This window comes from Bos grunniens, chromosome 10 (genome assembly GCF_055505025.1).
Source record: "Bos grunniens cultivar Pamir isolate PY7600 chromosome 10, Bosgru_T2T1.0, whole genome shotgun sequence".
Classification (NCBI taxonomy): Eukaryota; Metazoa; Chordata; class Mammalia; order Artiodactyla; family Bovidae; genus Bos; species Bos grunniens.
In genome coordinates, this window is record NC_141174.1 from 58,011,108 (window position 1) to 58,036,969 (window position 25,862).

Sequence of the window (25,862 nt, forward strand, 5' to 3'; positions counted from 1 at the left end):
TGGTAAGCTACAGTCCATGGGGTCCACAAAGAGTCGGACACGACTGAGCGACTTCACTTTCACTTCTGTCCTTTATAGTTGTTGGCAAATTGGGATTGAAACAAGATTTAAAAGCAGCATATAGCTACATACTTCTGTTTCCATTTGAAAACTCGAGGCTACTGGCAAACTCAATCTCATGTGACCTCTTGCCCCAACCTCTTTTTTCAGTGCCGTGAGAGCAAACAGCTGTCCTTGTTTATCTTTGTTCTCCATACTAGTCCAGTGTAGGCTCTTAGTATTTTCTCCCAGCCCAGAAATGGACCTTGGTATCTTCTTAGTTGGGTTTTTTTTTATATATATAACTTCAATACTTCCCATAATGCCTGGCAAGTAATAGAAGCTCAGTAAATATTTGCTCCATGAAGGAATAAGTTAAATTAATTCTTTGTCGACTTAGGATAAAATACTATCATAGGTTTTCTGTTGTTGTATAACAAATTATCCCCAAAATGTAAGGATCTAAAACTTAAAACTTTCTGTGGGTCAGCAATTCAAGAATGGCTTAAGTAGCTGGTTCTGTCTCAAGGTTGCTCGTGAAATTGTAGTCAGAATGTCAGCTGGACTGCTATCATCTGAAAGCTTATTTGAGGATCACTTCCAAGTTGGCTCACTCACAGGGCTGTTAGCAGAAGGCCTCAGTCTCTGGCCTCATGCACCTCTCCATAGGATAGGCTATTTCAGTGTCCTTATGACACAGTAGGTAACTTCCTCAAGAGAAGTAATCCAAGAAGAAAAACATTGCCTTTTATCATCTAGTCTGAGAAGGCTACGTCCACCACATTCTTGTTTGTTATAAGCAGGTAGCTAAATGTAACCCACACTCAACGTGAAGGGAATTAGACCTCTCTTTTTTTTCCACATGATATATATTTTTTTAATTGGAGGAAAATTGCTTTACAGTGTTGTGATGGTTTCTGCCATACAACAATGAAAAGCAGCCATAATTATACATATATCACCTTCCTCTAGAGCCTCCATCCTCTCCCTCATGCCACCCAATAGAGCATCACAGAGCATCTCTCTGGACTCCCTGTAGCAGCTTCTCACCCGCTGTCTACTTTACGCATGGTAGTGTATGATCCCACTCTTTCCCCAGTGTGTCCACAAGTCCGTTCCCTGTATCTACATCTCCATTCCTTCCCTGCAGATAGGTTCATGAATAACATTTTTTCTAGATTCCATATATATGCATTAATATATGATACATGTTTTTCTCTTTCTGACTTCACTCTGTATAACAGGCTTTTAGGTTCATCCACCTCGCTAGATAGAACTGATTCAGATTTGTTCTTTTTTATGGCTGAGTAATGTTCCATTGTATATATGTACCACATCTTCTTTATCCATTCATCTGTCGATGGACACCTAGGTTGCTTCCATGTCCTAGCTATTGTAAATAGTGCTGTTGTGAACATTGAGTTACATGTTATACTTCTCCTTTCTGAAGGGAAGAATATCAAAGAATTTGTGGTCATATTTTAAAACTTCCACAGTTACTTTGATACTCCGAATTGAATAAAGAGACATTTCCCATTTACAGGAAGTGAGACAGGGTTTCAGAGATGGTGTTATCCTGCCACTTATTTGCCCTTTTCAAGTATATTATTGCCTGTGTGCTTTCCTAAAGGGAAAAACATTTTTGAAATAGTCCTACCAAAATTAATTACTATTTTTACCTTTTTTTGAATAGGTAACACATGTATATGGCACAAAAATTCAACAGTAAAATTAATATACAATGAAAAACAAGTTTCTTTCCCCTGAATTCCAGCCACCCAGTTGCCCTCCGTAGGGAAAACCACTAATACTAGTTTATTCATCCTTTAAGAGACCTTCCGTGCACTTAGGAACAGATATTTATATGCTTGTTTGTTTTTTACACAGTGGTAGCATACTGTAATTGCTGTTCTGTATCTTGCTTTTTTTTTTTTTGCCTGTATATCTCAGACTTTGTTCCATATCAGTTTGTTTAATAGTTGCTTTGTTCTTTTTAATAGCTGCATAGTATCCCATCATGTGGATGTTCAAAAACGTATTTAATTGCTTCTTCATTGAAGCACATTTAGTTTCCCATCTTTTGCTATTGTAAACACTGCTGCTGCGAGCACCTTGTTCATTTTGTACACTGAGAATATTTGTGGATAAATACCTTCAAGTGGATTTGTTGGGTTAAGGAGTATGTGTTTTTTGAAAGATAATGCCAGATTGCCACCAGGGCTTGAACCAGCTTTATACACCCACCAACAACATATGAATTTCCTGTGCCCCTCTAGGCATAGTAACAGTAGAAACATGTAGAAAGGTTGCCAATAAATAAAGGATTATTATGCATATTTTACACTTCAGGCCTGACACTATGCCCTGGCGTATGTTGACACCAATTTTTTTTTTTTGGTTTTGAAAGTTTTTTAAATGAAGTATAGTTGATTTACAATGTTGTATCAGTTTCTTATGTATTTGGCTGTGCTGGGTCTTAGTTGCAGCACATGGGATCTTCATTTTATCGTGTGAGGTCTTTGGTTGGGGCACATGGGCTCTCTAGTTGTGGCACACGGACTCTCCAGGTGCGGCACACGGACTCTCCAGGTGCGGCACACGGGCTCTCCAGGTGCGGCACATGGGCTGTCTAGGTGCAGCATGAAGGCTCAGTAGTTGCAGCATGAAAGATTGGTTGCCCTGCAGCATGGGGGATTTTAGTTCCCTGACCAGGGACCAAACCCACGTCCCCTGCACTGGAAGGCTGATTCTTAACAGGACCGCCAGGGAAGTCCCATACAATGTAGTGTTAGTTTCTGGTGTTAAAATATTGTTTGTTGATTAACCTCAGGGGAGATAGACTTTCTCTGTGGAAGTTGACTGAGTTGGTAACCATATCCCAGAGTTTTTAATTCTTTGACAGAATAGAATGCTCCTGAGAGAGAACTTAATACCTGCTGTCAGATCAGATCAGATCAGTCACTCAGTCATGTCCGACTCTTTGCGACCCCATGAATCGCAGCACGCCAGGCCTCCCTGTCCATCACCAACTCCCGGAGTTCACTCACACTCACGTCCATCGGGTCAGTAATGCCATCCAGCCATCTCATCCTCTGTCGTCCCCTTCTCCTCCTGCCCCCAATCCCTCCCAGCATCAGAGTCTTTTCCAGTGAGTCAACTCTTCACATGAGGTGGCCAAAGTACTGGAGTTTCAGCTTTAGCATCATTCCTTCCAAAGAAATCCCAGGGCTGATCTCCTTCAGAATGGACTGGTTGGATCTCCTTGCAGTCCAAGGGACTCTCAAGAGTCTTCTCCAACTCCACACTTCAAAAGCATCAATTCTTCGGTGCTCAGCCTTCTTCACAGTCCAACTCTCACATCCATACATGACCACAGGAAAAACCATAGCCTTGACTAGACGAACCTTTGTTGGCAAAGTAATGTCTCTGCTTTTGAATATGCTATCTAGGTTGGTCATAACTTTCCTTCCAAGGAGTAAGCGTCTTTTAATTTCTTGGCTGCAGTCACCATCTGCAGTGATTTTGGAGCCCAGAAAAATAAAGTCTGACACTGTTTCCCCATCTATTTCCCATGAAGTGGTGGGACCGGATGCCATGATCTTCGTTTTCTGAATGTTGAGTTTTAAGCCAACTTTTTCACTCTCCACTTTAACCTTCATCAAGAGGCTTTTTAGTTCCTCTTCACTTTTTGCCATAAGGGTGATGTCATCTGCATATCTGAGGTTATTAATATTTCTCCCGGCAGTCTTGATTCCAGCTTGTGCTTCTTCCAGCCCAGCGTTTCTCATGATGTACTCTGCATACAAGTTAAATAAACAGGGTGACAATATACAGCCTTGACTAACTCCTTTTCCTATTTGGAACCAGTCTCTTGTTCCATGTCCAGTTCTAACTGTTGCTTCCTGACCTGCATACAAATTTTTCAAGAGGCAGATCAGGTGGTCTGGTATTCCCATCTCTTTCAGAATTTTCCACACTTAATTGTGATCCACACAGTCAAAGGCTTTGGCATAGTCGATAAAGCAGAAATAGATGTTTTTCTGGAACTCTCTTGCTTTTTCCATGATCCAGCGGATGTTGGCAATTTGATCTCTGGTTCCTCTGCCTTTTCTAAAACCAGCTTGAACATCAGGAAGTTCACGGTTCACATATTGCTGAAGCCTGGCTTGGAGAATTTTTGAGCATTACTTTACTAGCGTGTGAGATGAGTGCAACTGTGCGGTAGTTTGAGCATTCTTTGGCATTGCCTTTCTTTGGGATTGGAATGAAAACTGACCTTTTCCAGGCTTGTGGCCACTGCTGAGTTTTCCAAATTTGCTGGATTGCTTTAATGTTTTATTGAAGTATAACATAAATAAATGCATAAATATTAAGTACATGATTTGATGACTTTTTACATATTTATATGGCTGTGTGACCACTACCTGTATCCAGAATTAGAACATTACCAGTTCCCCTTGAGGATTCTGTCATGCCCTCTGCAGTCAATACCATCCCAAAAGGTAACCACCATTCTGATTTCTACCATTATAGATGAGTTTTCCTATCTTGAAATGTTATCACAGAGTATGTACTCTTGTTTGGCTTCTTTCACTTAACATCATGTCTGTGAGATTCATCCATTACGTGGTGTGTAGCAGTAGTTCATTCTTTAGAGCTTTATAGTATTACATTATGAATATACCATAATTTATCCATTCTACTTTTTACAGACATTTGTGTTATTTCTAGTTTGGGACTATTATGAGTGAAGCTGCTATGAAGATTCTTTTACATGTCTTTTGTTAAATATGAGTTCTTGTTTCTGAGAATTGCTGGGTCATAGATTTGTTGTTGTTGTTCATTGCTCAGTTGTGTCCAATTCTCTGTGACCCCATGGACTGCAGCATGCCAGGCTTCCCTGTCCATCACTGTCTCCCAGAGTTTGCTCAAACTCATGTCCATCGAGTCAATGATGCCATCCAACTATCTCATCCTCTGTTGCCCTCTTCTCCTCCTGTTCTCAGTCTTTCCCAGCATCAGGGTCTTTTCCAATGAGTTGGCCCTTTGCATCAGGTGGCCAAAAAAGTATTGGAGTTTCAGTATCAAAATGAGTACTTCCAATGAATATTCAGGACTGATTTCCTTTAGGACTGACTGGTTTGATCTCTTTGCTGTCCAAGGGACTCTCAAGAGTCTTCTCTAATACCGTAGTTTGAAAGCATCAATTCTTTGGAGCTCAGCCTTCTTTATGGTCCAACTGTCACATCCGTACATGACTACTGGAAAAACCGTAGCTTTGACTGTACGAACCTTTGTCGGCAAAGTGATGTCTCTGCTTTTAATACACTGTCTAGATTTGTCATAGCTTTTCTTCCAAGGAGCAGGCATCTTTTAATTTCATGGTTGCAGTCACCAGCCACAGTGATCTTGGAGCCCAAGAAAATAAAGTCTATCACTATTTTCAGTGTCAGAGGTTGGGTCATAGGGTAGATTATGTTTAGCTTTACAAGATCTGCTTAGAAATACATGAGTTTGGTAGAAATAAAATAGCTTTCCAGAGTGCTTTACCAATATATACTCCCACTCAGCTAAAATTTTTTTCTACCAGGTAAATAATATCTGAAATGACATGCCTTATATTTCTTGCCTTGTATTTTCTTTAGCTTAAGTCTTTCATCATTGGTAAGAATCCATAGGAAATAATATTTTATTAGTCATTTATACTTTTAAATGCTTGAGTTTCACAGCCTTTCACCGAATCACAGAATTTTAGAGGTCTAGTCCTGTAACAAAGGAAGATAAAGTAGCTTGCCCAGAATCATACAGTTGGTTACTAACTCAGTTGAATACAGTAGATGCTTATTCAACTCACAAAATAAACCATTACTGTATTCAAACACTAGTAAGACTCCCACTATGTATAAGAATGGAACTACTAGTAAGTTTTTCTTTTATTGACTTAAATAAAACTGCCAAATATTGCTTCAGCAAAGAAGTGTTCATTCAGGACAGACAGAGAAATGCAGTTTGGGATCTGCAGCTGTGATGAGCCACATGCAAGTCCCACTTTTATAGATGGGAAATGGAAGTTGGGGAGCTAGAGAAAACAAAGAAACCCTGATTGAGTCCTTGCCAAGAAAGAAGAGGATACATTCTTCTTCCTTTTGGGCTCTGCTGTTATCACAGGGCATAAGAACACCTTCAAGTCTTACAGTTCTACTTAGGTTTTTGCTTATTAATTTTTTGCACATCCCCCCTCCCTTTTAATCAAGATCTTTCTCTGAAAGTATCACTGACCAAAAGTCAGTTTAGGTAGTTTGAGTAGGTTTTTGTCTCTCAGTGCCAAGAAGGACCTTTCCTGGGTGTAAGATCTCCCGCCAGAGGGAAAGTACAGATTAGAAACCTATTTGCAGTTACATCCTAGTGACAAGGGAAGGCAGAAGGGAGAATTCACAATCACTTCTTATCTAAAGTCCATATGTTATCAAGATCTTAAATATTTCAGATCATCTGAAGTGTTATGTCAAATAATCAGAAGTTTGGCAGTAAACTTACAATAGGGCTGGTCCAGGTGTCTTGGGAAAGCTGGCTCAGTGGATGTTGTTACTTCATTTCTGGGAAATCTTCATTTTCAGATAACCAGATACTGTGAGGTCCTCAGGGTTTGCTGCTTTCTTTACTTGTATCACATGATTCCCCAAGAGTCTGTTCCTTGGAGTTAGGTGGTACAGGAGTTGGTGGTGCCTGATAGGGGCCTTTGCAATGAGGTATAAGAGAGTTCTTTCCCAGTAGATGAAATCTCCAGGTTACTGGGTGTAATGCTTACAGTCTTCACCTTCCCCAGGGTGCACTGTGAAAAAGACTGCGCTGTCAAGCGTGGTTATTTTTAATAGAAGCAGTTAGGCCTCTGCAATATTGGACTATCTCTCCTTTTATTACTTGTGGGTCAAAAGAAGCAGGAGCCAAGTGCATCGGACATCTTATTACTATCTCAAAGGGTGAGAGTTTATGACTTCTAAAAAGGGTAGATCTGAAATATGGAAGGACTAACAACAACAGTTTTAGCCAAGGTATTTGGAGGGCCTCCAACAATTTTGCAAATTGAATCTTAAAAAAAAAAAATATGTGTGTGCATGTATTTGGCTGTCAGGTCTTAATTGCAGCACAGGGATCTCTGATCTTCACTGTGGCATGCAGGGTTTAGTTGTGACACAGGGAATCTGGTTCCCTGAACAAGGATCGAACCTGGGCCCCCTGCTTTGGGAGCAAGGAGTCTTAGCCTCTGGACCACCAGGAGGCATGCATGAGTGCTCAGTTGCTCAGTCGTTGACAGCTTCATTTATGACCTCATGAACTGTAGTCCACCAGGCTCCTCTGTCTATGGGATTTCCCAGGCAAGGATACTGAAGTGGGTTGCCATGCCCTCCTCCAAGGGATCTTGCTGACCCAGGGATCGAACCCACATCTCTTGCATCTCCTGCATTGGCAGGTGGGTTCATTACCACTGGCCACCTGGGAGGCCCTAGTTAGAGAGCTAAAGGTGCTTAAAGTACTTAAATGTGTAACAATTTCTTTTCCAATGTCCTGACTCTTTGCAATAGTAGCAGAAACTGGGGGATTTGGGTTTTGTTTAGGAGGCTTCATCTGCTGGATTTGAAGATTAAGAATTTTGGTGGTCTCCCATTTAGTCATTCATTTAGCGTGCAAGAGAGCTAGTTTGTCAGATTAAATCTCAAGCGGACACAGTTTCCCATTCTATTGTGGTCCTTTTTAGTAGAAGGGAAAGCTCCCAGTTCAGCTCATTAATAAACATAGAGTTGAAAATTTCTCAGGTGGCATCAACATGTGAAGGAAGACCAGAATTTTTTTTAAATTTGAATTTGACTTAATATTTATGAACAATTCACCAGATTTTTCTGTGCAGACCTGAATTTTGTTTCGATTAACAGGCTTTGAAAAAGCCCTAGGAATTGCTCAGTGAAGTTGCTTAGCAATAGCTCAAACCTGATCATATAGTAAGTTAGTGGGCTGGTCTCCCAGTCATTATTGTAGAGACATTTCAGGATTTTCCCAATTAGAAGTTTTCCTCCAGTGCTGGGCCTAGCTTTCACCAACATGTATATGAACTGGCTAATTTAAGCCAGGGAAGCCTGTTTGGTAAATTTGAGTGATTATATTAAATTCCTCAGCAAATCTGTGAGGGTCTTCCATTACTTTGGGAAAATCTTTGACAATGGCTTACGGTTCAGTGTAAGGGAATATAAGAAATTAGAGGTTTAACCTCGAATCCTGCTCAGAAGACTTAATTTTAAAGGGACAGGTTTTAACAATTTGAGAAGAACAGGGAACTGGGAGAGTTTCAGAAATGGGATAAGTTCCAGGAGAAAATCTGTATGAGGGAACCGAGGGCATGGAGGAGGCACCGGCAGTATAGAAGGGAGGCACGGAGGCAGAGTCTGTCCCCAGGAAGCCAAGGGACAGAGACAAGATGGTGCTGAGGGTGGAGGGCAAAGGTTGGTGCTGGAAACAGACGTTTGAGTCATTAGATGCGAAGAAATAACAGCAAAAGGTATTGAAGAAAAGCAAGCAGAACAGCAAGAAGAAAATCAGGCCAGAGTGGTGTCCTTGTCCTGAAGACCAAATGAAGAAAATGTTTCAAGAAGGAGATGGTGAAAGACTTCCCTAGTGGCTCAGTGGTAAAGAATCTGCCTGCTAATGCAGGAGACACGGGTTCAATCCCTGGTCTTGGAAGATCCCTGGAAGATGCCAAGGAGCAACTAAGGCCGTGCACCACAACTACTGAGACTGCGAGCCCTAGAGCCTGTGCTCTCCCGCAAGAGAAGCCACCGTAATGAGGGACCTGCACATGACAACGAAGAGTAGACCCAGCTCTCTGCAACTAGAAAAAGCCTGAGCAGCAGTGAAGACCCAGCAGAGTCAAAACATACAAGTTTAATAAAAAAGGAGAGTGGTCAACTGAGCTGATTGGATGACCTCACCTATTCAATGGACATGAACTTGGGCAAACTCCAGGAGATGGTGAGTGACAGGAAGGCCTGGCATGCTGCAGTCCATGAGGTCACAGAGTCGGACACGACTTGGTGACTGAACAGCAACTGAGCAGGCAGGAAGCTACTAGATCCCTGAGGGAAAGAATATACTTAGTGGAAATGGTGACAACGAGGGCTCTGGAGGTAAAATTTGCTTTTCCAACTATTGTGCCAGTATCAGTCTTGATTGCACAACTGTTTTGAACTGTCCTCTGAAACAAAGTAGTGCTGCTTTGGCATCAAGTTGTCTTAACACTGTCACTCCTGTGACTTGGGAGAACCTGACTGCTGCCTCATACCAAGTCATTTCCCCTTTACTGTGTTCCTGTGTTGATCACCTTTAAGAAGGGATAATACTCAACACTCTAAAACTTAATAATGGTTTATTGAGATTATGTCTGTGAGGTCCATGGTAAATACGCAGATAACCACCTAGAGAAACACAAAGCAATACTTCTACTTTTAGCATTGTTATTATCTTTAAATATGCCAAGCCTTTCCTTATTTTGTGAACACTTATTCAAAATAGGGAACTTTCTCAAATGAAAACCAATTTTTCTCTTTCTCTTCAGCCTCCTTGCTGCCCTATAGTTAGCCCCTAACAGTGAAACTAGGTCTGTTAAGTGTTATTTTCTGCTTTTTCCTTCCTGTCCTCTTATTCGCCCAGCTGTCTCAAGCCAGAACCTTGTAGGAAGAGAGTTATATTTCAGAAAACTGTTTGCTCTGACATTTAAACAAGCTTCCATTTTGTTTTTCCATATTAGAATTTTTTCTCTTCCCCTTGTCCACTTCCAGCACTCTGTCTGACCTGTCATCTTTTCAGTTCATTCATTATTGTTAAGGTTTGCAGATTATACCAGAGGAAGGAGACAGATTTATAAACGTGTGTTCCTGGCCAGCTGTTTCAAGAGGAGGAATAACATTCTTATTATTATTGTATACCTGCTCTCTGTATACAGCTGTGCTCATCTGCCCTTGTTAATGAGGCACCTACTTCGAAGTCTTACCTTGTCTAGAAATAAATGGATTCTGCTCCTATTCAAATTGGTTATCCAGTAATCAGATCAGGTTATCACTGGGAGGAGACATCCATATGAATTCACTTTGCTAACAGCCAGAGAGAATTTTGCCCAATTGCTTTCTTAGGAGGTCTGTCTGTGTATATACACACACACACGCACACACACACACAGCTGAATCACTTTGCTATACACTTGGAACTAACACAACATTGTAAATTATACTTCAGTTTAAAAAGTAAATATATGAGAGAAAAAAAATGGTTAAAAAAAAAAAATCCAATTGACTAAACCAAAGTTCTTTCCTGCCCTGATTTCATTAGATTGAGATTTTCTATTAGGATAATCTTTTTTTTTTCAGCTCCCTTGTCTGTTCTGGTTATATGATAGAGCATTCTAAAATATGATTCCAAAGAGAACAGGAGCATTAAAAACGTACCCTTGATAAGGAATGACTGTTACTTACAGTCATTTAAATTTTTTAAAAACTCAGTACATTGGATAAATTCTATCCTGTATGTTGTAGTCAAAGAAAATATTATAAGTTGCAAAAATCAAAAACAAAGAGAAAAGAATATGAAAGATCAGTATGAGTCCTTAGGAAAAAAAAATAATGAAAGAAATGGCAGAAATTTAAAATATAATAGTAAAAGTGAAAATTTCCTAGAAGATGAAGGAAATCCCTTAGCATCAAAAGACAAAGAAATGGGAAGTAGGTTGGAAAGATAAGAGGATTAGTCTAGAAGGTCCAAATAGGAGTTCCAGTAAGCAAGAACAAGCAACAAGTATAACTAATAAGAAGACAGAAAATTAACAAGGATGTGCAAGATTTGAAAAACATTATCAATCAACTTGATCTATATAGGCTACCCAACAACTGCAGAACATACATTTTGAAATATTCTTTTCAAGCGCACATGGGATATTCTTCAAGATAGGCCATATTTTATACCTAAATTGATTCTCAATAAATTTAAGAGGATTGAAGTCATATGTAGTATGTTCTCTAACTACAGTAGAATTATATTAGAAATCAGAAACAAAAAGATAGTTGGAAAATTCCCAGGTATTTGAAAATTTGACAACACTTCTAAATAAACCCAGAATTTTAAAAAAAAAAGGGAAACTAGAAAATGTTTTGACCTGAATGATAATAAAAACATTAAAACTTGTGAAATGCAACTAAAGTGGGCTATGAGGGTAATTTATACCTTCAATGCTTATATTAGAAAAGAAAAAAAGATCTAAAACAGGTGTTGGCTAATGTTTTCTATAAAGGGCCAAATAGTAAATATTTTAGGCTTTGAGGGCCATATCATCTCTATGACTCACACTCAGCTCTGTCCGCCTTGAGGTGTGAAATCAGGCATAGACAGTGGGTAAATGAATAAATGTGGCTATGTTCCAATAAAACTTTTATTTCTGAGCAATATCTGAATTTCATATAATTTCAGATGACATAAAATATTATTCTTTATCATTTTTTTCTACCACTAAAAATGTAAAAACCATTCTTAGCTTGTTAAAGATACCTTTAAAATATTTCATGGTAGAATGTTCATGATCTTGTGATAAGACATAAAAATCACAAACCATAAAGGAAAAGCTTAATATATTTTACTTCATTAAATATAAAACTAACCAAAAATAATTTAGAATTAAGGCAAAACAAACAAACAAAAAGTCCATGTCGGGGAATTCCCTGGAGATCCAGTGGTTAGTACTCCACTCTCGCTGACAAGGGCCCACGTTCAATCCCTGGTTGGGAAACTTAAGAAATCATTAAGCCATGCAGTGTGGCCAAGGGAAAAAAAAAAAGGCAAACCAAACAAAAAAAGGTCCATGTCAGACATTTTATACCATGTTAAATTCCAGATGGATGAAAGAGTCAAATATAAAAATTCAAACCATAAAAATACTAGGAGAAGCCATAAGAAAAAAAAAAAAAAACTGTTAATGAAGTGATGGACTGGGGAAAGCCTTTTGAAATATGACAAAAATTCTGAAGCCATGGAGACAACCTAAAAGTAAAGAATTTCTGCCTAGCAATAACCACCATTAACAAGTAACAAATATTTGTTTTTGCGACCCCATGGACTACAGCACGCCAGGCTTCCCTGTCCATTGCCAACTCTCGGAGCTTGCTCAGACTCAGGTCCATCAAGTCAGTGATTCCATCCAACCATCTTATCCTCTGTCATCCCCTTCTCGTCCTGCCTTCAATCTTTCCCAGCATCAGGGTCTTTTCCAATGAGTCAGTTCTCCCCATCAGGTGGCCAAAGTATTAGAGCTTCATCATCAGTCCTTCCAATGAATATTCAGGACTGATTTCCTTTAGGACTGACTGGTTGGTTCTCCTTGCAGTCCAAGGGACTCTCAAGAGTCTTCTCCAACACCACAGTTCAAAAGCATTAATTCTTTGGCACTCAGCTTTCTTTATGGTCCAGCTCTCACATCCATACATGACTACTGGAAAAACCATCACTTTGACTAGACGGACCTTTGTGGGTAAAGTAATGTCTCTGCTTTTTAATACACTGTCTAGGTTTGTCATAGCTTTTCCTCCAAGGAGCAAGCGTCTTTTCATTTCATGGCTGCAGCTACCGTCTGCAGTGATTTTGGAACCCAAGAAAGTCTCTCACTGTTTCCATTGTTTCCCCATCTATTTGCCATGAAGTGATGGGACCGGATGCCATGATCTTGGTTTTTTGAATATTGAGTTTTAAGCCAACTTTTTCACTCTCCTCTTTCACTTTCATCAGGAGACTCTTTAGTTCCTTTTTGCTTTCTGCCATAAAGGTGGTGTCATCTGCATATCTGAGGTTATTGATATTTCTCCCAGCAATCTTGATTCCAGCTTGTGCTTCATCAAGCCTGACATTTTGCATGATGTACTCTGCATATAAATTAAATAAGCAGGGTGCTAATATACAGCCTTGACATACACCTTTCCCAATTTTGAACCAGTCCATTGTTCCATGCCAAGTTCTAACTGTTGCTTCTTGACCTGCATACAGATTTCTCAGGAGGCAGGTAAAGTGGTCTGGTATTCCCATCTCTTTAAGAATTTTCCACAGTAAACAGTCACAAATAAGAAGAGACTATAATTCAGTAGAAAAATGAGCAAAGGATATGAACAGACACTCCACTAAAAAGGAAATACAGATGTTTCATGCAGGTATCATAATGAAATGATATACAAACTGATAATAAAAAACATGACATTAAAAGTACGTAAAACACTGTCACCTATCAGACTGGCGAAACCAACAAAGTCTGAGAACACTGTATTGCCAAAGGGAAAGAATAACAAGTGTTCTCATGCACTAATGGGTTTATAAATTAGTACATCCTCTTTGAGGAAAAATTGGAAGTATTTATGAAAAATCCGAATACAAATACTCTGTGAGTAGCAGTTTTACTTATGGGAATTTACCTTACAGACATATTCTATAATATGTAACATAAAGCATGTGTTCAAGATTAGTTATTCAGCGTTATTTGTAGTTGCAGAAGAGTGAAGCAACCCAAATGTTCATCAACAGGGAAGTGGTCAAATCAATGATGGTGCAGTTTGAAATCATGCATATGTAGCCATTGAAAAGAATGAAGTAGTTCTATGTGTGATCATATAGAATGATCCAAAATATATGGTTACATGGGAAATGTGTATAATATTGGTGTACACTGCTACCATTTGAGGAAGAATATATAAACATATTTGCTTATAAATATATAAACTACCTCTAGAGGAATACATGGATATCCATGGATGTTTCTGAGTAGGGGACCCGAAAAGTTGAAGAATAGTGACAGGAAGAACACTTCATTTTATCTTGGGTTTGTTTGCTCTTTTTTTTTTTTTTTTTTGGCTACCTTTTAAATTTTGGAATGTGGCTGTATTATTTATTCAAAACCATTTTAAAATAAAATGAACATGTCAGGAATGTTCATTATGATGTCATTTAGAGTGAAAATGTGCAAGAAACATCTAAATTTTCATCAATAGGATGTATAAATTGTGGTCAAGTCATGCAGTGACATACTTGAGCACTGTTAAAACAAATGGGTTAAGCTCTTCATGTCAACACTGATATATCTCAAATTTGTAATGTTGTGAGAGAGGTAAGTTATACAACCAGCATGATCCCATCATTGGCAGGTTTGAAAATACAGTAAACAATGCTTTTCAGCTATGATATTTTGTTCTTTAAAAAAGAAATTTGTTGCAAGTATAGCATAAAATCTTATAAATCCATTGAGCTGCTCCATGGGCACATGAAGTTTTTAAGTTAACCTTTGTATTTTTTAGTGTATTTGAAATGCTGCATAGTTTTTTAAAAGTTAGGAAAATGTACCTTAACTGGACCATGGAATCTTTGCAAATGCTCCCATCCTAAGGGCCCCTGGTAGTGGTGTAGGCAGTTCCCGTGGAACTGTTCCAGCCTAATGCTGTTTGGCCCGTTGGGACATAACAGCACCCCCTAAACCCTCCTACAAGAGCTAGAATGCTACTCAGACGGAAAACACTCTTCTCAGTGGCCAGCAGCATTCCTTCTGTGTGTATCTGAGTCTTCTTGTCTTTCAGGGATGTTAGTGGTGAATGTAACGTGGAGAAACAAGACTTACGTAGGTACACTTCTTGACTGCACACGGCACGATTGGGCACCCCCAAGGTAAGCACGCTACAGCCTCTGTCTGAACCACCCTTATCAGTAATCTCTCATACCTTTATCTTGTTAGAGTTGGATAGCTTTTAAAGGACACTCAGCTTTTAAAGGACAGTATGGTATAAAAACAAAGGAAGGCATCGTATTCATCTGGCATTCAAGAAGAATAAATCAGTTAGGTGTTGGTTTGGGTAGGAATGGTGAGGAGATCCTGTTTAAGCCTTTATCTAGAATGACTGAATTCTGGCTTCTACCTAAAGTCATCTCGAGACCAAGGTCAGAATCTGACTGTGGGGGAACAAGCATTCATTGATGATATTTTCTGATAGTAGCTATCTCTCAGAAGTTAAAACTCAAGAACATTTTCAGTTTCATAAGCTCCTTTAGACAATCTGGATTTCACAGAGACCTTTCAAGTTGCAGTTGGCCATAAGACTGATATTTCTGTGAATTTCAGCTAGTTCTTATTATTAATTTCCAGTTCATCAGGGTTGGGGGAACCCAAATCTCAGGGAATAATGTATAGCTAGCATGAGGTAACATCCTAGAAGCTCACCAGTAATGCAGTTAGCATGTTTTCAGAAGTTTCTTTAACAAATATTCATTGAAAATGATAGTTACCATTTGGACAGTTCTTCTGGAGGCTGCAGCTAACCTGGTTTGAAGGTAGCTTCTTTTCTTAATAATATCTTGTTGTGTTTGTCATTTGCCAAGGTTCTGTGACTCTCCCACCAGTGACTTGGAAATGCGCAATGGTCGGGGTAGAGGCAAACGCATGCGTCCCAACAGTAACACGCCTGTCAATGAGACAGCCACAGCCTCTGACAGCAAAGGGACCAGCAGCAGCAGCAAAACCCGAGCGGGAGCCAATAGCAAAGGCCGTCGGGGCAGCCAGAATTCTTCAGAACATCGCCCACCTGCCAGTAGCACCTCCGAGGATGTCAAGGCCAGCCCTTCCTCAGCTAATAAGCGGAAAAACAAACCCCTTTCAGACATGGAGCTGAATTCTAGCTCAGAGGACTCCAAAGGGAGCAAACGTGTCCGTACGAATTCCATGGGCTCAGCCACTGGCCCCCTCCCTGGGACCAAGGTGGAACCCACTGTTCTAGACAGAAATTGTCCTTCCCCAGTCCTGATTGATTGTCCCCACCCTAACTGCAACAAAAAGTACAAGCACATCAATGGACTTAAGTACCACCAAGCTCATGCCCATACAGATGACGACAGCAAGCCAGAAGCAGACGGAGACAGTGAGTACGGAGAGGAGCCCGCCCTCCATGCAGATCTCGGGAGCTGCAATGGCGCATCTGTCTCACAGAAGGGTTCCCTATCCCCTGCCCGGTCAGCTACCCCCAAAGTTCGGCTCGTGGAGCCCCATAGCCCTTCTCCTTCAAGCAAATTCAGCACAAAAGGCCTCTGTAAGAAAAAGTTGAGTGGGGAAGGGGACACAGATCTTGGGGCCTTATCCAATGATGGCTCTGATGATGGACCCTCAGTAATGGATGAAACAAGCAATGATGCTTTTGATTCTTTGGAAAGGAAGTGTATGGAAAAGGAAAAATGTAAAAAGCCCTCTAGTTTGAAACCTGAAAAGATTCCTTCCAAAAGTTTAAAGTCAGCCCGGCCCATCGCCCCTGCCATTCCCCCACAGCAAATTTATACCTTCCAGACAGCCACCTTCACGGCAGCAAGCCCAGGCTCCTCCTCAGGCTTGACCACCACTGTGGTCCAGGCCATGCCCAACAGCCCCCAACTGAAGCCCATTCAGCCCAAGCCCACTGTGATGGGAGAACCTTTCACAGTCAACCCTGCCTTGACTCCAGCCAAGGACAAGAAAAAGAAAGAGAAAAAAAAGAAGGAATCTTCAAAGGAACTTGAAAGTCCTCTGACCCCTGGGAAGGTATGTCGAGCAGAAGAAGGCAAAAGCCCATTCAGGGAATCATCGGGAGATGGGATGAAAATGGAGGGCCTCCTGAATGGCTCCTCAGACCCCCACCAGAGCCGACTGGCCAGCATCAAGGCAGAAGCTGACAAGATCTACAGCTTCACAGACAATGCTCCCAGCCCTTCAATTGGAGGCAGTAGCCGCCTAGATAGCACTACCCCTACCCAGCCCATGACCCCGTTACACGTAGTGACCCAGAATGGAGCTGAAGCCAGCTCAGTCAAAACCAACAGCCCTGCATACTCTGACATTTCTGATGCTGGGGAGGATGGAGAGGGCAAAGTGGACAGCGTCAAATCCAAGGACCCTGAACAGCTGGTCAAGGAAGGGGCCAAGAAAACTCTCTTCCCCCCTCAGCCACAAAGCAAAGACTCACCATATTACCAAGGCTTTGAAAGTTACTACTCTCCAAGCTACGCACAGTCCAGCCCAGGGGCTCTGAACCCCAGCAGCCAGGCAGGAGTGGAGAGCCAGGCTCTGAAGACAAAAAAGGATGAGGAACCTGAGACCATAGAGGGAAAAGTGAAGAATGATGTCTGTGAAGAAAAGAAGCCTGAGCTGAGCAGTTCCAGCCAGCAGCCCTCCGTCATCCAGCAGCGTCCCAACATGTACATGCAGTCCCTGTATTACAACCAGTATGCCTACGTGCCGCCCTACGGCTACAGCGACCAGAGCTACCACACCCACCTCCTGAGCACCAACTCCGCTTACCGACAGCAGTACGAAGAGCAGCAGAAACGGCAGAGCTTGGAGCAGCAGCAGCGAGGACTGGACAAGAAGGCCGAGATGGGCCTGAAGGAGCGGGAGGCAGCCCTCAAGGAAGACTGGAAGCAAAAGCCGTCAATTCCACCAACTCTCACTAAGGCCCCCAGCCTCACGGACCTGGTGAAGTCAGGACCCAGCAAGGCGAAGGAGCCAGGGGCGGATCCTGCCAAGTCAGTCATTATTCCCAAGTTAGATGACTCCTCCAAACTCCCCAGCCAGGCCCCAGAAGGACTTAAAGTAAAGCTGAGTGAGGCCAGCCACCTAGGCAAGGAGGCTTCTGAGGCCAAGACAGGTGCCGACTGTGGCCGACAGGCAGAGGTGGATCCAATACTCTGGTACCGACAGGTAACTGTTTTGGAAGGAAATGGAAATACTGTTGGATAGTCTTTCTCTCTTCCTCATAAATCAGGGCCGTCCTTATGTAGGGAATCAACATAGTACAGATAGCAGGAGAAGTCTATAATGTTAGGGATTCTTTACTTTTGTAAATCATTTTAATGTTTTTTTAAAAGCACTTTTTACACCAGTGAAAGAGGTTTTTCCCATTTAACAAGCGAGGCCCAGGTCAGTTAGCTTGATTTGTCTGGAGGTACTCAAGACTTCACCAGCAGAGCCAGAACCGGAACCAGGTATCTAGTGAAGCCTAATCATGTCTCGTCCGCTGTGTGGTTCCCACGGAATGAGGAAAGGTGGTCTCTCCAGTTTTTAAAGTAGGCGGAAGCACACTACTCAGACGGAAAAGATTTTATAGGCAGAGTTAGAACTAAGAGCTTGGTCTTACTTGTTTCTCTGTTCATGAGGCTTAGGAAGGCCCCCTTTGGTGCCGCAGTTAGCCCACCCTCCCTGAGCGGAGCGGCTCGTACAGTTCCCTGCCCCCAAACTTGCTCTGAAGAAGGGAAACCACCTCAGTATCCTTGGAGCAGAAACAGCTTCTTCCAGTCACTCCCCTCAAATGCTTGTTTTCTCATAGAGAAGACCCCCCAGTGGATTTTCCCTATCTTTCCCCACATTTTATAGCCTTTTGTTGGGGGGAGGGGACAGGCATTTAAGCAGGAGGGACCATACTTGATTTTGAACGAAGATCGGTAGAGGCCAAGATCCCGCAGTGCTCCAGGAGTCTGGTGTTGTCTGCTCTGCACTGGTGTTTCTATTGGGACCTTGGGCTTGAAATCTCTCTCTCTCATCTGTACAACACTCATGTCATTCTGTGATTGTTGCAGGAAGCAGAGCCCCGGATGTGGACGTATGTCTATCCTGCCAAGTACTCGGACATCAAGCCAGAGGATGAGCGGTGGAAAGAGGAGCGGGACCGCAAACTGAAGGAGGAAAGGAGTCGGAGTAAGGACTCTGTTCCCAAGGAGGATGGGAAGGAAAGCACAAGCAGTGACTGCAAGCTGCCCACATCAGAGGAACCCCGCCTTGGGGGCAAGGAGCCCCGACCCAGTGTCCACGTGCCTGTGTCCTCCCCCCTCACGCAGCACCAGCCCTACATCCCCTACATGCACGGCTACTCCTACAGCCAGTCCTATGACCCCAGCCACCCCAGCTACCGTGGCATGCCTGCCGTGATGATGCAGAACTACCCAGGTACCGTACCACAGCCCCGCTGCTGCTCTGGTCACTGGGGAGGGAAACGAAGCAGATTTCAAATCCAGTTTTCTTGCTCAGCTTCCTTGCTAAGGCTACTGAGGCTCAGGTAGATGGTAACTCTGATGTGAATGTGGTATTGTGGTCACTCCAACCCTGAGCTCCTTGAGTGACCCCGGCTTACAGTCTGTGGGACCACGCCTTCCTCCCTTGCACCAGGTGGAGGGTTGACTCTGCAGTCAGTTTTCGTGGATAACTGAAGGCGAAACCCCGTCTACCAGAGGCATCTTCCCTCAGCTGGGATTTTCCAAACACATACTTTAAGGACTTAACCACTGGCGGTCCAGCTGTTAAGACTCCGCTTCCACTGCAAGGGGCGTGGGTTCCATCTTGGTCAGGGAACTAAGATGCCTTGGGGTATGGCCAAAAGAAAACCACATACTCTATATTTTGCCACGTGCTAGACACTGGGGGGAATATAAAAGAAATAGAGAAGACTACTCCAGTCCCCTCAAGGAGCTCACAACTTAACTGCAGCAGGAGAGACACATGGAACAAAGTGAAATTCACATCAGGAGAATGCATGTGTTCATTTGCAAGATCATGTTTAGCATAAAGTTAGCAGGCAGTCAGGGAGGGGAGGTCCAGTGAGGGAAAGGTTCAGTTTGGGAAAAATAAGCTCTTATACTGCCATGAAGTATAGAGGAGGGGAGGGCAGCACAGAGTAGGAGTTTAAGTGTTTTTGAACTAGTCAGAAGAAAATGCTTCCTTTACTCACTGATCTCTGTTGCCTGAAGAGCCCTTCTTTCACTTTTTGGAGCTCCCACCTCACTGTAGAAAAGCAGCTCACAGTCTTGATATTGACGTTTTAAGGCAGATTCTAAGTAGGACATGTGAGCTTTTCAAACAGAAATAGGAAATTGTCTCTTCCTGCAGTATGCCTTTCTCCTGTTACCCCAGTCCTGTATAAAAACAGTAGTTCCATTTGATGAGTACTTGCTTTAGGCCAGGCACTGGACTATGTGATTCATGTACATTATCTCATTTAATCCTGTCACCCTGTGAAATCAGTATTAGTGTCTTCATGTTGATGGTCAAGAAGTTGAACCTCAGAAGGTTAATTTGAGCTAATGAACTTGTTCATTTGTTCAGAGGTACCCAACTGGTAAGTCTCAGAGGTCAGATTTGAGCCCGAGGACATGACTTCAAATCCAGTGACCTTTCTAATCCTATGATTGTAGCACCTCTTGGAGATGAATCTGAGACTTGAGCTCTAAGGAAGTTGATTCCCCAGAAACTGAGGGCCATGTTCCTAATATCCCTTAGCTGTCTGCCTCCAGAGCTCAGAAGAGGAAGGACACACTCTCAGCCTGAGGACACTGTGGTGGAGCATCCCTCAGCCTGAGCCTTGCCAGGCTCGCTCAAGCGGAGTCTCTCCTGCCTCTCCCACCTCTCTGACTGCTTTATTTCTCTCTCCCAGGTTCCTACCTGCCTTCCAGCTATTCTTTCTCCCCATATGGCAGCAAGGTCTCGGGGGGTGAAGATGCTGACAAGGCCCGAGCCAGCCCCAGCGTCAGTTGTAAATCCAGCTCAGAGTCCAAAGCCCTGGACATCTTGCAGCAGCATGCCAGTCACTACAAGAGCAAGTCTCCCACGGTAAGGGACGCGCAGAGACACTGGCCATTGTCAGAGACCAGGAAGGGTAGAGCCAGGGTCTGGGAGAAGGTGGGCTGGCTCGAGTCCCAACAACAGTGTGGTGTGGCCGACCTGACCTGAGCTCCCCCAGGCACCTCCTTGATTCTTGGGTGTCCTGCATCTCTAAGGAGTCAAAGTGTGGGCTCGGGGCATCTTGCTTTCATGTGTGTGCCTCACAGTAGAGCTTTTGTGTCTGCTTTCCTTTCCAGATAAGTGATAAAACTTCTCAGGAGAGAGATCGGGGAGGCTGTGGGGTGGTTGGGGGTGGTGGCAGCTGTAGCAGCGTCGGGGGAGCAGGCGGGGGTGAAAGGAGTGTTGACCGGCCCCGCACCTCCCCTTCTCAGCGCCTGATGTCCACGCACCATCACCACCACCACCTGGGGTACTCACTGCTCCCAGCACAGTACAACTTACCCTATGCAGCAGGTAAGCCTCGTCTCCCCACTGCCATCCAGTAGCATTGCCATAGCAGGGGGCCCTGGCAAGAAGCCCCTCCTCCTTTTCTTACCCTTGAGCCTCCAGTCTGTCCAGAATCCTAGCCTCCTGCAGACAATCAGTATAATCATAACATTTACTTCCTCCCTTGGAGCTCAGGGATTCTCAAACTCCTCCAGAAAATTGACTTTGATATTCAGAAGAATAAGCAGCAGGTGTTCCCACAGCCAAAGAGTAACAAGCAACTGAAAAACAGAGCCTGACTGTCTATCCCCAGCTGCTATATCTGGCCAAGTATCAGATTTTCTTCTGTCAGCACCCAAAAACTCAGTGGAGCTAGGCATTGAAGAAACTCCTCCCAGCTGGCAGAGAGAGCAAGTACTGCACTAACCTGTCCTCCTCCTCACTCAGGGCTTTCTTCTACAGCCATTGTTGCCAGCCAGCAAGGCTCGACTCCTTCACTCTACCCACCCCCCCGGAGGTGAGAATGGTGAGTAACTTTTTAACTCAGAGAGACAACACAGAGAGAGCAGGGATAGTTGATACCTGGATCACAGAATCCCTGTGGAGCCTCAGTGAAGGCCATCTCTGGGCTGCGGTCTGGAAATGGAGCAGCCCAGGCCAAGCCTCTTGTTTAAGTTTCCCGGGAGCCTCGGAGAGGGGCTGTGGCCACGCGCCTCCCCTAGGGACCAGGACCGGCCTCCCCTGCAGCTCATTTTCTTGGAGCGCCACCTTGTGGTGCTCTTACCAGCCGGTTGAGCACCCGGTTCTCTGTCCATGTTTCCCTTGCAGAACACCAAGTGCCCGGATAAAGTCAGCCTCACGGGCCCGGACTGGCTTACCCAAGGAGGTGCTGGAGGTGCCGTTTAGACATCAGTTAAATGGTGTTGATCATCCTGTTTGCCGTTCCCACCATGACTGAAGGCAGACCCCCGGACTCCCCGACCCTCCCTCTTCCTCAGGAGCTGGAGAGCTGGTACTTAGCAAAAATATTTATTCTCTTGGCCACGGCCGTGACTGTCGTGGCCTCTGTGGAGATGAAGGCACGGGGAGCGACCAGGGGAACATGGCCTCAGCCCAGAGAAGCCACTGCTCCGTTCCCCAAGCCCCGGTAAGCCGCCGGAGCAGCACCAACCCCCAGGGAGGGCCCCCCAGCACTGGGCAAGGTCTGAAGACAGCACAGCAGCCATACCCCTCACCATCATTACCACCATCACCAGACCCTGCATCTCCCCAGTGGTTTGGGCCCTGGGAACTGGCAGCACGTGGAGGAATTAGAATCTCAGGAAAGAAATTCGGGGCTGTTTTCTCTGCAGTTGTGAAAACAAGGTCTTCAAACGTGAAGACTTCTCCCCTCTCACATGAGCACATGTAAACGCTCAGAGCCCAGCCTGGAAAGGGAGACCAAGGCATCTGCCCACCGTGGCCTTGGGCTGCCTGTCAGGCAGAGGGCCGGAGTCCCAAGGCCAGCGCCGGGCTCCCCGGGGATTCCAGGCGAGAGCTGGAGCATGAACGGAGTCTGTGAACAAGACGCTGCATCCCACCAAGTCCTGCTGCTGCTTAGCCTCCCCCTTGCCCTTTCCTCATCTCCCTCCCGACCCCTTGGTGCCTTTCCCAGGGGCATCTCATCTCTCTTCTTCTTTTCTACTGCTTGGCTTTTAAGACTCAGGCAGGTAAAATCGTATTCCCCCAGCATGGGGAGCTTTGGAGTCTGCCGGGAGGCAGGCCCTGGGACCGCCTAGCCCTCTGAGAGATGTCCTGTCCAAGCAGCTATCCAAGTGTCGGCCTCATCAAGGGGTCCAATTCTGTCCAGCCCAGTTTCTCTGTACACAACCACACGACTTCCTATAGCTCAGCCTGTAGCCCCACGCGTGCCAATATGAGCCGTGTTTCTTTGTAACACACGTTTTTGTTTTAGGGAACACTGCACCTTGGAGGGTGTCCGTCTGTCCCTTAGACCCTAGGACAACACATGCAAGCCATTACTCCTCAGAGCCACCGGGTGTAGTCAGTGGAGCTGTGCTCTGAGGCAGAGGCAGTTCTCTGCTCTCCTTAGAGATGCAGTCCAGTCCAGGCTTTATGCTGTTTGTCCTGGGAAAGTGACAATGATCTGGTAGCTTTACTACAGTCGCTTCTTCCCCAAGGTGTGGGGAGCTTTAGCTCTTACTTTGTTTTTGAGATATCATCCCTTTGTCCTCCTCTCCTGTCTTTCCTTGACCCTCTGGATTGAGAGATGAAGACTTACAGACACCAACCTAGGTTAGAGACGAGTCTTTGTGACCAGAGTGCCAAAAATGACCATTTAAGAGCAGGGACTTGGCTCTGACAGTGTGGGGCATGGAGATGGAAGACAGTAAGCACAACGCCCAGCAGAGGCTGCTTTCCAAGATCCCCGGAGCCCTATTCTAGAGAGGCTTAGGGTCTTTTGCCCAAGAGGGGCCCCTCTGATCTATAGACCTTTCCTCTAGGTTCCCATGTCCTTGTTTTTGTTCAAGTTGAGTTCTGAGCCCCCTCCCAAGCCCCGCTGACTTAGACCTCTTAGTAGGCCCTTGAGCAGCCTCCCTGTCCCCCCCAGTCCTTCTGCCCCCCGCTGTCCTTTCGGGCCGTGCTCTGAGCAGTGACTTCCCTTTTACCCATGGAAGTTGTCGGTGTGGACACCTTCACCCCACCTCACCTGAGTCGTCCCCACCCAAAAGATGGCTCTGAATTTCAGCCTGCTTATGCCCTCCCGGCTCCTGTTGGGTGGAGTCATGGGCCCATCTCTGTTCCTGTTTGTTTTTAAATATTGTTGTGTGTTTTGTATCTGTGGCGCTGTCTTACAGCGTGCTCTGTACATATTGTGAAGAAACCGTTTGGAGTAATTTTCTTTTCCGTTGGGCAGGCATAGCCCAGGATTCCTGCCCTTTCCACTTTGTTCTGTAACAGAGAAGAGGAACTTCTGTATTAGCAGGGCAGCCTTGGGTTCTGCAGAAGGGAACAGCTTTTTTTCTCTTTTTCTCCCCCTTAAAAAAATTTGGCTTTTTGATCCTTACATCCTGAAAAGCAGGAGCTGAACTGCCCAGAAGAGCAGGTGAGAGCATCAATGGCAGAACAGCACTGCCCATTTCCTGATCCTCCTGGTCCCTGACCCTTGCCAGGCCCGTCGTCCCTCCCTGAAGTAACATGAAGCAGCAGCAGTGACGGGTGAAACAGAGCCTTGAGGAGCACTGAGTGAAGGGCTTGCTGTCCACCTCTAGCCTCTCCCCCTGGGGAGGAGGACCACAGGTGGGGAACCCATGGCACTGGCAACCCAGTCATAGGGATGAGACTCTCAAGGATCCCCACCCCACTTCACCCCAGCAAAGGCTGGATGAGTTTGCTGCTAAGGGCCAAGGTCACCAGACCAAGGCTCTGTCTGAGCTATCCCTGGCCCAGTTCTCTTGACAGGCACGGCTCATCCAAGCCCCACAGAGAAGCTGGAGGGAGGCAGCCTCGTGCCTAAGTAGGACAGCCAAGGCTTGGAGACCTGCTCTTTAGGACTCAAATCTGCTTCCTCCTCATTTAAGTTGTGCCAGTTCCCTTCATCCCCTTTCCTTGCCTGTACATGTATGTATACATGTATGTTTCCTTCTCTTACCTCACCCCCTCCACACATCTCAAGGTCAACGGACCACATGCAGAAGGCTTAAGAGGGCACCCATGAAATGAAATGATGCTTCTTGAATCTCTTCTCTCCAGGCTCCAAGGTGGGGGTGGGAGGGCTTGGTCTTGGGAGCGGGAGGAAAAGGCTACAGAAGGGCTAGTGTCATTGTATATGGGCCACTTGTTATCCCACACACCTTATCACCATCTCAAGTGTCTACTCCGATGCCCCCAAGATTCAACTGGGCAGCTAGCTGGCCCCTAATTCTGGGCCTTCGTTATTTGTTTTATTATTAGGGCATCCCAGGAAGCTTTCTGCTGATCCTCTGCCATGGGCCCCTTCTGGGATCGAGCCCCTCCCAGGCCCCGTCCCCAGCCCCTCCTGCCCCAGCCCACCCGCTTGCCTTGGTGCTCAGCCCCCCATTGGGAGCAGGTTGGGGCGAGCTGGAGGCCCGGGCTGGAGGGGCAGTGTTGCTGTTCATAGCTTTTGTTCCATTGGCGTTGCTCTGTTGGATTTAATTTCAGTCTTCCTGATTCTTCCCTTCTGTAAAGTGTACATTACCAAGTTCCTTGTTTTTTTATATATATATATAAATATATATATATACAAACTGTACTCTTTTTGCCTTTGTACATTCAGGCAAGAAGAGAAAATAAATCTTTTTAAGAGACAATCACAAATCTGTGAGGGCTGCTGGTTATTTCTCCCGGAGTCTGCTGCTGAGCTGCCTCGCCCCTCCTCATCTTCCGCCCTCCCTCAGCTCCCCGATCTTCTGGTCCTGCTCCATACGCACCCTCAGCTCCACCTTCCCTGGCTGATGGCATGCTGTTGAGTCCAGTGTCCAGACTACATGCCCTGCAGCCCTTCCCTGGCCTGGCCGCGGGCTTTCCCAGGAGCTTTATCCTGGGCCCTGGCCTCTCCTGTCGCCCCGCGCCAACCGTCCCGCCCCCATGGATCCCATTCACCAAAGTGGCTTTGGACACTCACCAGTGAGTGGCTTTCACACTCGCTGTGAAACTATGCAGCTGGGAGCTAAGAGTTTGCACTACTTAA

At 44.7% G+C, this 25,862-nt stretch overlaps 1 protein-coding gene and 1 long non-coding RNA gene across 9 annotated transcripts in view; one reads left to right on the plus strand and one right to left on the minus strand.

Annotated features, from left to right (window-relative positions):
- The window catches only part of ZNF609 (zinc finger protein 609), a 201,072-nt gene extending 175,583 nt beyond the window's left edge, over positions 1–25,489 (plus strand). For 5 of the 8 annotated variants that reach the window (XM_086321485.1, XM_086321489.1, XM_086321490.1 and 2 more), the window contains 7 exons: positions 14,679–14,766; positions 15,475–17,815; positions 18,691–19,057; positions 20,538–20,713; positions 20,962–21,178; positions 21,599–21,677; positions 21,980–25,489. In XM_086321485.1, the coding sequence (XP_086177611.1) occupies positions 14,679–14,766; positions 15,475–17,815; positions 18,691–19,057; positions 20,538–20,713; positions 20,962–21,178; positions 21,599–21,672 (3,263 nt within the window). In that variant the 3' untranslated portion in view covers positions 21,673–21,677; positions 21,980–25,489. The remainder of the gene's footprint in view (positions 1–14,678; positions 14,767–15,474; positions 17,816–18,690; positions 19,058–20,537; positions 20,714–20,961; positions 21,179–21,598; positions 21,678–21,979) is intronic. The other 3 variants (XM_086321487.1, XM_086321488.1, XM_086321486.1) reach the window with 3 other exon arrangements.
- Positions 17,931–18,786, minus strand: LOC147364596 (uncharacterized). Its single transcript, XR_015134748.1, has 2 exons — positions 18,536–18,786; positions 17,931–18,195 (listed from the first exon to the last, which is right to left on the minus strand). It is a non-coding gene; the product is annotated as an uncharacterized LOC147364596 (long non-coding RNA).
- Positions 25,490–25,862: the final 373 nt, after the last annotated feature.